At 43.8% G+C, this 12,415-nt stretch overlaps 1 protein-coding gene across 1 annotated transcript in view; it reads left to right on the top strand.

Moving 5' to 3' along the window:
• The window catches only part of plxna4 (plexin A4), a 185,935-nt gene that overhangs the window by 122,503 nt on the left and 51,017 nt on the right, over positions 1 to 12,415 (top strand). Inside the window, 2 exon segments of the mRNA XM_062383138.1 lie at positions 8,353 to 8,476; positions 12,105 to 12,258. Coding sequence (XP_062239122.1) covers positions 8,353 to 8,476; positions 12,105 to 12,258 — 278 coding nt within the window.

Below are 12,415 nucleotides of genomic sequence, written 5' to 3'. Positions count from 1 at the left end.
ACTTCTCTTTATAGAATTCATTGACAGTCTATAGTCTGACATTGCATATTCAATTTTCTGTGTGGTTTCCATCTACACTTCAGTCCCCAAGGCTCTTCTGCAATGAGTCAGCTTGTCAGAAACGTTCCAGCCACGTTATGGATACGTTACCTCCCGTAATACTGTCAGCTGTCAGTTTCGTAAGCGGTTAACTATGGTGTCACCGCGCCCGTCACGTGTGACAGCCAGACAGATTGGAAACCATATTTGGAGAGGTATCTTCGTCAAATTGAATGTCATCTTATTTGGCACGGGTGTTGAGAATATCTCTCGTAACCCGGTGGTATCGGTGTCAATTTGGAACAAGTGGTGCTAATGTTGCTATATCTTCACATTAATAATTAGTTTGACATATCTCAATCTCTGCTTTTGGCTGCGATACTGGCTGGAAATATTCCCAGACTGCTGAAACCATCTCCCCTTCTTCTCCTTTTCAGTTTCTCTTTCTCGCTTCACGCCCTCATTCTCTCTTTGCTTTCATTGAAACCACACTCCATGTGCAGCAGACCTATTTATATAATACTTCTATGTGAGTGTGTGTGTCTGTGCTTCCATCAATCCACTCACGGTCTGTGTTTATTTAACATCAGTTTCATATCATACATTTTTTCTTGCACTTGCATGCACACATATGATCTATGTGCGTGTCCCATCCCAGTAGAGTTTCTGATCAGAGGCGTGTTTTGCCCATAAAGAGCATCACTCTCTCCCACTCCTCCTCCTCACTCCTCTCCTCTCTTCCTCCAAACTCTCATAAACATCGATCCCTCGTCCCTGAAGTGGAATGGGGGGGACAGTAAACTCGTCTCTGCCTCTGACCACGGGGCAAAACCCTTTTCCTAGTTCATTAGAGAAGGTGCAATCAATAGTAAACCTCCAGAGATAAACTGTGATATACAGGGGAGTCCTTATGAATCAGTGGACCACGTCAACCGCCCACCTCACACTGTTATGGGTTTGACTCTGATTGCTCCGACAATCACATCCACTGATGCACATTTTCCTCTGCTAGAATCACACCATCGCTCCTTGATAAACAGTTGTCATAGGCGTGTACAAGCTTAGGATGGTTCAGGAAGTCATAAATAAACACAAATAAAATGGCTGATAACACTTGCAAGTAATGCGGCGAAGCTTCCTGTCCTCCAAGGCCTTTGTATTCCCAGGACATCCTGGGCTCCGTCAAATGAATAACCTTTAGACGGGAAAAGCTAATTGGCAAATCCACTGAACGTTTTTTTTTTTCTGTCTCTCACTCTCATATTCATTCTGCACCGTCCGCCCGCTACCTGTCGCTGTGCTCACAGTCATCCGTTGCCCCAGTGCGCTCATTACTGTGGTATGCCACACTAATTCTAATTACACTGCCGCGCCACAATTAGCATGCGACCGAGGACGCATTGTGCTTGGTTGCGGCAACCGCTGGCCTCCCCCTGGAGACGGCCGCTAGAGCTCTGAAACATATTGTTGGCAGGGAAAGGCACCAATTACACCAGAATAGTTCCTCCTGTGTCAGTAAAAGTTAATTTGTTTGAAAACACAAGATACAACAGAAATACACTCTTTACTCATTTACTTTATGATACAGACAAACGGAAACATTTATTAACTTTCCCACAAGTACAGGGACTAAATAAAAACAGTGAACAATCCCTGAAATGGAAAATATTACAGTTATAGATTTTAAACAAAAAGTTAGTTGTGTGGGTGAAGCCAATAAACTCTCTTTCTAAATGATTACAGACCTATTCGATTTCAAAGCTCCTGCATCACAACTTCAGCTTCTTAAAGAATTACCTGCAACCATCAGAAAATGCTCTGCTCGGCCTCGTAGTCCCCAGTGTAGGAGCAGGTTTGGTTTTTAAGCAGAGCTACAAAAAGTCTTGGTCAACTCAAAGTTAGATTTATTCAAAGTTGATTCTTTGATCTGGAGATTCCTTGCATCTATGGCACTGGCTCTGATGTCTGTGCCCAGGAGAGGAAGTGGCCGTCCCCCTGAGTATGGGTGACCGGTTTCAACCACCGCCACCCCCCCCACCTCCCCTTCACCTTTCACTGGATGCTAAGGGAAGTTGAGAGAAGGGAACAAGGCCAAGAAGTGACAGGGGCATCAGGATGGAACGGAGTGCTGCACCTCCCAGTCCCCTCTCAACTGTCACCATCACACACACTCACACACACACACACACACACACACACACACACACACACACCAACCTACCACCAGCTGCACGCTACCTTTAAAGTCAGGACCATTGCTCACTGTCACCTATTGTCACCTCACCACACACAGGGAAACACTGGGAAATGGAGATGCACACACGGGCACATTCTCACAGCGGGGGGAAGGTGTCTCGCTTTTATCCAGCAGAGCAGGAACCAGACACAGGGACTGACGTGAGACAGAGGTGTGCTGACAGTCAAAGGAAGTGCAGCTACACACTGATGAAAGGAGTGACACGGACAAGAGAGAAAGAGAGCAGGGCTGAGAGATCCCCCAGTGAAGAGGAACCGTGATGGAGAACAATCCACCTCCCTGTCTCTCTCTCTCTCGTTCTGTCTGTCTGTTCATATCTCCCTAAGCCAATCAACTTCAACCTTTGCAGGGGGTGTATTGCATAGGACCCAAGCAAGTGCAGCGTGTGGGAAGTTTTTTTGGACAAGTTGTTCTAGAGAAAATCCACAAAGACGTCTTCATTTATTTAAATGTGTCGAGTCCACTTGCTGTTACTGTGATAACCATGTGTTCTCTTTAATTGAGACACCACCCCAGAGGTCACGCTCCAGCTTGACAGGAACTGGTTGAGTAAATTAAACTCTGGGAATCAGGCACTCCTAGGGGTGTGTGGTATCACGGTGTATATAATAAAACACCATCACATCTGATTTGTGTACTTTGGTTTTTGTGTGTGTATGTGACAGAGAGATGAAGGAAGTTGTTACCAAGTTTTTGGCCCCAAAACTCACGTCAGAGGGAAACAGATGCCTCGTTGTGTGTGTAACAGAGGGGAATATAGAACTAATAGAGGTTTTGGAAATACTAAACTCTAATAGCCTTCCATTTTATTCAAATTTTGATGGAGCACTTATTGATAAAATCCTGCCTCGTCCTTTTTTCTATATACATGTTTTTAGAGATTGTTTTTGGCTCAGGTTGCTTTATACCTATGCAAACTCTCAGCAGCAGTGTAACTGCGTAATTTTCCGCTCAGCTGGTGTTCTTGCTTTGGAAGTACCTAAAGGGGATGGCTCAGAGCTTTCTAGACCTGGGGGCATTTACTTTGAAGTTTCTATGTCTTTGGGTTTGGGATTATAAGAGAGACACTGCTGTGTTAGTGTGTGTGTGTGTGTGTGTGTGTGTGTGTGTGTGTGTGTGCGCGTTTGCGTGTGTGGTGTGTGTGTGTGTGATTGTCCACAACGGGAGAAGCTGGGTCATGGCCAGTGGGCCAGGTAATGACTCTCCCACCGGTTCCTCCATGTGGATTTCTGCTCTCTGGACCACCTCTCTTAATGATAGTACATGGTGGCAAACTGTGTGTGTGTGTGTGTGTGTGCGTGTGTATGTGTGGCTACATGTGCGAGTGAGAGATGAATCCGGCCTGAATGTAGATTTGTGTCATTTGACTGAATCTGACATGGCTGCTGCTCTACAGTCACTTATACAGCCTCAGGCTATTAGTATGTATAGGATTCCATACAGTGTCTGATGATGCATGGCTGCTATGATAATTGGGTTTCAGTTGGACTACGGAGTGCCTATTTGTTGTGTATTGATTCACTGCAAACAGCATTATAAACAGCCAGGAACCGAACAGAATAACACGACAATCACTTTAAAAGTTTTGTTTTTTCACTGCTTGAGGATTTACTTTAATTAGTATTATTGCATTGTATATTAAAGATAAACCGATGCTTGTTTATACTTGGTGTGTGTGTGTATGTCCACACTCGTGCTAGTTTTGGTCCAGTGACATAAGCATGGGATTGAGCTGCAGATGCCAGGACCTGGGCTTTGTGAGAATTTAATAGCTTTCATTTCCCAGCCTGCTTGACCTTCCCCGTGCCTCACATTAGATATGCATTACACCTGAAGTCTCACATGGCCAGATACACCTGCACCCTCCCTTTAGTATATTCTCTCTCAGCTCCCCTGAGCCCCTGCAACCTGTGCCCCATTGATACTCCACTACTCTCGGGCACAAGGGATTAAGAGTGAAATTATATTTCGTTCCCATCCAGTGAAAATACCTAAGAACACAGTGTGATACTGACTTTGATTATTGTGGTATGATTTTGTTGCTATGACAGTATACATTGCACTGGATGGTGAAAGTAGTTTCTGTCTTTAAGTTTCAGTATTTTTCAGTTTGACCTTTTACATGATAAATGTTATTATACATACGTAAATCCAAACTATATGAATCAATAAGTTATAAGTGTTTATCAGTGTATTTTAACTATGTTTACTGTGCCTGCAGTGAATTAGACTGATTTCATTTTTGGTCTTTGTCCACAGAGAATAACTTGATCATTGTTTCCTAAACATTATAATGAAAAAATCTACATCTACATGATAAATAGAATAAAGCATATCCTCACGATCATCTAGCTTTGAATTAGCCATGACGGCCTCATCAGCTAAAATTGCGGAGGCTGAAACTCCGCCTCTGCCCTCTCCTCTCTCCTCAGACTCTCTCTAATTGTATCACCTTATCAACGGCTGGGAGAAACAAGAGCGCAGATTAGTTTCTGTTCAGGGCCAATCTAATCCTTTCAGCTCGCTCTCTCATCATGTGTCATTGTGAGTCCGTCAAACAGCCCGGCGCCGTGTTTACCAAGCAAATGAAGGAGCATCGGACATCTGACTCCCCACGAGATAGATTGGCTTTTTATGATGATTTCAAATCTAAATTGCTTTGATTTCTGCGTTTCTCTAAATGCCCCATTGTCTGATGTTTACAAAGGGTGGGATTGTTTCATATTGTTGCAAATGATGCCATCTTCTCGTCTTTCAAGGTCTGTCTGGATAGTAATTGAAGACAATTATCCAGTGCTTTGCTTTGATAATGCTCACCACTTACATCAGCTAAACCATGTACGGCATTATCTTCAGTATCCTTCCACTGAGGCACCAAATCAGCCCGAGCCGCTGCGTAAATTCCCCTTCACAGCAGCGTGGATACTTGAATTAATCCAAATCAATACGTCTACATGTCCTTCACATCAGGGAGACATTCAGTCAGGGTGTAGGGCTGTTTAATAAAGGCTAATGTTAATCTGCTAGTCAGGTTCTCAGACATGTTTTTATCTCATATATGCAGCTTAAAAAGCAATAGAGAAATAATGATATTACAGTAGTAGCCTTTGTGATAAAGGGAGTGTTTTTCTCCACGATTATACTGCAGCAGCTTTGAGATGTACACTGTGCTCAAGAGAACCTGCAGATAACGACTGATTCCAATTTTCCAATTCTGAGAGTTTATGTCTGAAATTGGCTTTTGTACAAATTGTGCATTGTAATATATGTTAACTTTAGTGTGATGGTAAAATCAGAAGGTTTAAACACTTACAAAATACCAAAAAACCTCACAATAGTCGTATGACGTTGCAATGAGCTGCAGAAAAAGTTAACTCAGGACCTCTTTTTCACTGGCTCTTCACTCCACCATCAAAGTAGGCTCATTGAATTGAATGACGAAAGCCGGCTTCTTTTTCCTCTTCTTCTTTCTTTCTTTTGGTTTTGCTGTGGATCTGTTGCCCGTCCCTCAGGGAGGGAGAGATGAAAAGAGGAAGAGAAGCTTCCCTGCGTGCTTCGTGTCTGGGATGTGAAAGCTAATCATTGGACCTGTTGTCTGTGTCATCCTCCACAGCAGAATCTGTGACCTTCTGACTCTGACAACAAGATGAAACTTATGGTCCCTGCAGGGCTATTTGACACTTCTATAGATAAACATGCAGGCAATACAATTCACTGGCTCACACTATACCACCTAATTTATGGACAATATGACATTTCAGATTCGGTGAAGACAGTAAAAGTATGTACAGTTAAACTGGACAAAAGACAAAACACAATCGATCTACAATGCATCAATCAATCAATCAATCAATCAGCAATTTTTGTATATTTATTTGTAATTCAAAAAATGTCAACAGAAAGGGCTTCTCAGAATAAAGACGGAAGAAATACACATACACACACACCCACACACTCGTACACACAAACACAAACGTATACAAGACTCGCACATTTTTACAATGTTACTTTTTCCCTGGTTATTATTTAAGTTGGTTAATTGATGCACATGTATTCACATGTTTGTATTGATTGATTGATTGGCTTGTGAGGCGCCGTCAGCTTGAGCCGGAGGTTCCACAGCGGGGGGGCCGAGGTGTTCCTCTGACCTATTCCCTCATGTTGAGCGAATGTGTAAAACGAAGTGTGTACAAACCTTAGCTCTGCCTCCTCTCCTTCCCCCATGCAGGCAAAATTATTCCCATGGGGCCCGCACACCTATTATTAGTTCCAGGAGGGTGAATACAAGCAGGAAGTGGGTACAGGGGAGTTCGGTCTTACTGCTTAATATAATAAGTATCAATTCTGGAGCTGGTGCATAATTTTTAGATTGTAGTTTCTGATTATATGCTTTTTCGAGTATTGATGTGAGTGTTTAATTTTGTAAATGGAATGTCCCAGTCACTTGTTGGCCTCTAAACTCACCCTGTGTTAGCACGTGGAACGAGCAGGCACGGTTCTATGTGAGAATAGAATATTCCTTTACTGAGACGTCACCAAGAACCAGCGCCGCTCCTCATTTCCCTCCTTTCAGCTGCTCTAGCAGGGCCCTATACTCGTAGGTAAAACTGTGCAATTGTGGATTTTCTGTGAGGATTGTTTGCCCGGGGGTACTTATATGATGCGGTCTTATTAAATCAGGGCTGGAAAAGGAGGAACAGACAGGAGTGATAGAGGAGCACAAAGGAACCCGAAGCGATTAAACCCCTACTCAAACCGGCTTAGCAGGGAAAGCTTCACAGAAAAGCCAACAATGGTTCCCTTCCTTTAAATCTTGCCTCTCGTTTGCTTCCCTTTCTTGCACTCTTTACCTCTCCTCCCCTCCCTCTCTACAAAGATTATTGCTTTTCTTTTTTTCCTTTATGTCTGTCTTCTTCGCGGCACGTTAGGCTGCTTAACTTTACAATACATATGTCAGTTCAAAACCCACCCTCCCTCAATCTTTGCAATTCGGGGTGAAAAGCTTCCGGCGGCACAAGGTGTTACTGTATCTCAAGACGTTGAACGCCTCGAAAGTCTTTCTCTCATTCGTTCATTACGACCTCTTCCTTTCTTTCTAGTCTTTTAATTCTCTAACAGAGTTTCAGGGCACTCTCTGGATTTAACTAGGCTGCTAATTGCACTGCAACTTTTTTCCCCATCCGAATCAATAGGGGATTAAAGTTGGAATAAGTTTACGAGGGGATTAGATGAGAGGAATGGTGTGTGGGTGTGGGGGTTTCCAGGAAAATAGAAGGTTGAGGTTATATCACAGTTTGGGCCGGTGTATAACTTCACTGAAGGTCACACTTTTATCCTCAGTTTCATCATTGTTTTGTCAGCCACTGTAATGTTTGACTTCCAAACTTTTCATGCTGCAGGAGTTGGAAGAGAGGGGAGGGAATGAAACGCAGCTCTAATACCCTGCTCACCTTCAAGCCCATTTAGATGTTAGACTTTTGGGGATTACCTTGCAGTATGTCAAGGGATAGAGTTTGGAACAGGAGCCAGGAGCTACTTACAGCACAAAGGGCCCAGGCAGCCAACTCCCCAAAACACGGTAATGGACTGGATTAGACCACCTGGTATAGCATTAGGAGGGAAAAACATTAAATCCATCCCTTCCTCCACCAGCGTCCACATCTCCACCTGCACTTGGCATCGCTCAATGAATGCCAGTCATTAAGACAGCTTTTCAAAGACCCGGCCTACCTCGCTCCCAGCGGACCAGTTCCACTTCCACATATAGAGCAGCCATTGTTTTAAATGCAACTGCTCCCGTCCCCCTGGAGGGCCGGGTTTCAATTCACCGGCCACTGTAGCTGCTGCACTGCCAGAGAGGAAATATGATAAATGCGTCTATCTCCGTCCGTCAGGGAGCAGCGGGACATTCTCCTTTTCCCATGTGCCAACAGGTGGAGAGCCCCGGTCAGGTTACCGCATGCGTGCATGTATGTGTACGCGTGTGCGTTAGTGTGTAACACTTGAATAACAAGCCCCCCCTCCTGTCTCTCTCTCTCCCTTGTGTTGTTTTCCAGGTGCGCCAGAAAGGAGAAATGTGAGCGCTCATCAGAGCCCCGCCGCTTCGCTTCGGACATCAAGCAGTGTGTGCGTCTCAGTGTCCACCCAAACAACATCTCTGTGTCCCAGTTCAGTGTCACGGTAAGAAGAGAGAAATACACAATAACCCGATCTGTAAAGGCTTGTGAGGCTGCTCGCTGTTTCATAAATAGCAGACATCAGAAATGTCGTAAGCACAAAGACAACAATAAGCACAATTCACTTCTCACGAACAATAAACCTATTTCATTGCATTATATATCAACAGGCTCAACAACATCAATAAGAATCCAGTAAAAACAACATAAATAGAATAACGCGATCCTACATTCAAATTGATAAAATGTAATAAAATGTGAATTAGAGTATTTGAGGAAGAAATGAGCAAACGTTTGTTTCTAATTGAATGCGATGCTGTTGAGAGAATCTTTTCTGGCACGTTGACAATATAACACTCAAACGCAATTTGTGTTGCGATGTAATTATGCTCTAGATAGTGATTAGAAGCCCGTGTTAACTGTGTAATCCTGCTTTACATTATTTCACTGGCTGCCAACACGCATCCCGCCAGTCGCGACCTCGCACCTCCCCCGTCCATTGAGATACTCTCCCAACAAATGTCAACAAACATTAACTGCGCACAGTTTTACCTAGGGTGTGTTTTATTGTGATTGTTGGCAGCTAAATGTGCCCCCCCCCCTCCCGGCTGTTTGTTTCATTGTAATACAGCTGCAGGATTTAAAGGGTCTGAATGGTATTGATTAATTCACAAGGGCCTGTTGATCCATTGCAACAAAAATATCAGGAATTATAGAAAACCTGTTTGGAGAGAAAGTGATGTTGCCGACTTTAATGACTTTGCTTCATTAGCTGATTTAGCCTGAGCTGCATTTGAGTGTAATTAATCAAATATGGACCCGTGGCTGTCTCCTCACTTGCACTGCACCTGGCTTCACCGTCACCAAAGGCCTTTTCTGATTTGGTGATCATTTTTCACTGGGACAGGAACAGGCTGCCACTAATGAGTTTAAGTGACTCCTCAGGTGTTTGTGTGTGTGTGTGTGTGTGTTTATTTCCCTTTGGGTGTGTGTGATATTACCGGAGGTCAAAGAGGATATTGACAGCGGCTGAACACGTCGTGCTGTTTTATATCGTACACCGCTTCCTGTTTTTATTCGTCCAAACTGGGCAAGATAACAAATTTGAAAGGTTTTAAAATGTAATAAAAATCCCGCTGACCTTAACCACCCTAAGTGATGTCACATTTCAATTCCCATTTCCTTTTTAATGGCGGTTTGGAAATTGAATCTCAAAGACCAAGTGAACAAAATATTCAATATGATTTTCTAAGGTCGAGCATGAATGACTATTCTCCATCCCAGTTGCCCTGAGGGTCACACAGGGTGTTGATTTTCTGAGGTAAACCTCTGCACCGCTCTAATGATATTCATAGTGTGTGTGTGTGTGCTTGTGTGTATATGTGTGTATGTGTGTGTAAGCCTCAGCCTTTTGAGAGTGTTTAACCTTTTCTCCGCAAGCAGGCTTTACCCAAACGCCGTGCCACCGATCTCCCATCCGACTGATTGCAGGGCAGAGGCCTCGGCCAGGCAGACAGGGGCTCCTCCTTAACCTTTGTGTTATTAAATATTTGTTTGCGCGGAGAGGACGAGAGAGAGAAACTGAGACACTTCACTGCTGAGATCACATCCATTCAAAGGAAAAAATTATATGTTTTCTCTGATTTCAAATTTTTATGCTATAGTGGTATTGCCTCTATATGCATGCATCTGTTTGTACAACTGCTCTAAACACAGATACAACAAAACTGAACGCATTATTTGTGTGGAAATGGCTGAAAAAGTAAATAAGCAAACATATTAAGACTTTATATCTTACTATATAATTAAGTAAGTACATTATTGTTTTATTTTTAACATTATAATAAACAATGTCAGTGGATATAAAGTTCTCCTTCCTCTTCTTTTGGGGCATCTGTCTGCTTTTAAATAATGGCAACATGAAAATCCCATCATTATACGTCTGCAGCCTTAGAGGTGGGGTTTTAGTGTGTGCTTTTGTGTGCTTGTGGGTGTTTCTGTTCACACAAGTAGGTTATTTTCATATTTATTCAGCCCTGTTGTGGCTGAGCATGGCCGTGACTACTCTAAATGTAATTGAGGGAACTCGAGGTCTGGCTGTGTCCCCATTCTTAAAGGGAAAAATAAATTAAAGCGCGAGAAGAAGACGGCGAGAGGTGGAGGGATGAGAGGGAGGATGTGCAGGAGAAAGACGCCCGGTCATGCACTGTCCATCTTACGTGGGAAGCTGTGTTTCTGTTCTCGTCCACGCTGCCGTCTTTTCATTAAACAGCAATATAAAAACAGCGCGGGTCAGCCCTTCTCCCGCGCTGAGGCAGCTTTCAGCAGCACATCACAAGTGTACCGTGGACTGCGCTTCAAATCAATGCCTGGACCAAGGCCCGCCAAAGACACACTTTTCTATCAATATGTATATTTTGGTCTTGACCCCGCTCCACCTGCCCCCCTGACCCTCTTTCATTTGATTTCTTCCTATTCAAGGACCGTGTTTTTTTTTCTTCCCCTCCCGCTCCACCTGAAGCCACTTTCTGCTCAGGGGCAGAGAGCTTACACAGCGTTTCCCAATGAAGTGGGAGAATTTGCATTATATGTTTCCCAGAGTCCTCTTTTCTCACCCTGACCATCCGCCCCCCCCCCCCCCCCCCATTCTCCACTGCCTCATTTGTTCACCTTCCTGCTGCTTCTCTTGTCCTCACTCCGCACTTCTTTCAGCCATCTACATTCAATAGATTCAACGTTCCATCTCTTCTAACTCCTCATTCTTCCACTTCCAATGACTTTCAGCATTTATCAATTTGCAAAATCCATACAGCTCATTGATGCCACAAGGCATTATGTGAGGTGGTGAGACTGGTAGCAGCACTTGTGGCTGTTGGAAATATACGGTTTTAAGATGTTGCTGTCAGGGTTTTTAGGTATGACTCATTCAAAAGTCCTCTGGCCACTGACCGCCCTGCAGATGGATCCTCACTCTGCACAGAACTTGCAGCTGTGCCTCTCAAGAGTCACATTATGTTGCCGTCGCATTTGAAAACTGTGTTGTCCCTGAAACAGAACTGAAGGGCTCCCAGATGCGGGGGTCTCAGTAACGTATGAAAGCTGTCGAGACATAGATTTGTTTACCTCTGACCGTGAATGTGATGGAAATCGTCGAGCTGGTAAATTAATAATAACTTGCGTGACTAGCTGTCCATGAGATACTAGCTGTCCATGGTCTGTTCCACAACCACCGCTGCTAAGGCAACAGCGATCGGGGGAATGAGCCAGCTTGACTCATCAGTCGGGTGGAGACAGACAATTCACTCCAGTGAGCGACAGTAAATGACATGTCAGCGCGACCTGTGTGAAGAAGCATGGACTGGAAATACACAAAGACCTAAAGAACTTAAAATAAAGGAAAAGTTACATAAAAAGTAGAAGTTGCTTCATAATGGATCCAATGATAAAATTCACTCGTTTTTATTTTTGTAATTATCTGATGCAACTTCACTAGAGAATCAGAGCTACTGATCAATTCACGGGCTTAAAATATTAAGTCATATTCTTCCTCTCATCTACTATAAAGTGAATGTTGTGCAGGAAACGCATACGGATGTTAACACACTTCCCTGTTTCCTCCTTTCGTTCTTCAGTTGGTGTTGGAAGCCCACAATGTCCCCGAGCTTTCCGCGGGTGTCAACTGCTCCTTCAAGGACCTGGCTGAGATGAACGGCTTGGTGGAGGGAAACCGGATCAAGTGCTTTTCACCTGCTGAGAAGGAGATGCCGCGCCTTAGCGTGGACAAAGGTGAGCGGAGATGTATTGCATTCCCATAATAATGGGATCAGAAACCCATTTTCAATGCAAACGTGTACCTGTAACTTTTATTAGTCATAACATCAGCTATCATTTTTACTGTAAATGCTGCTACCTCACTACATCTGCTGCCATTTCATTTTCCAAG

The sequence above is a fragment of the Platichthys flesus genome, chromosome 23 (assembly GCF_949316205.1).
Source record: "Platichthys flesus chromosome 23, fPlaFle2.1, whole genome shotgun sequence".
NCBI classification, from domain to species: domain Eukaryota; kingdom Metazoa; phylum Chordata; class Actinopteri; order Pleuronectiformes; family Pleuronectidae; genus Platichthys; species Platichthys flesus.
The sequence above is the reverse complement of the archived record's forward strand: the minus strand, read 5'-3'. Positions and strand labels throughout refer to the sequence as shown.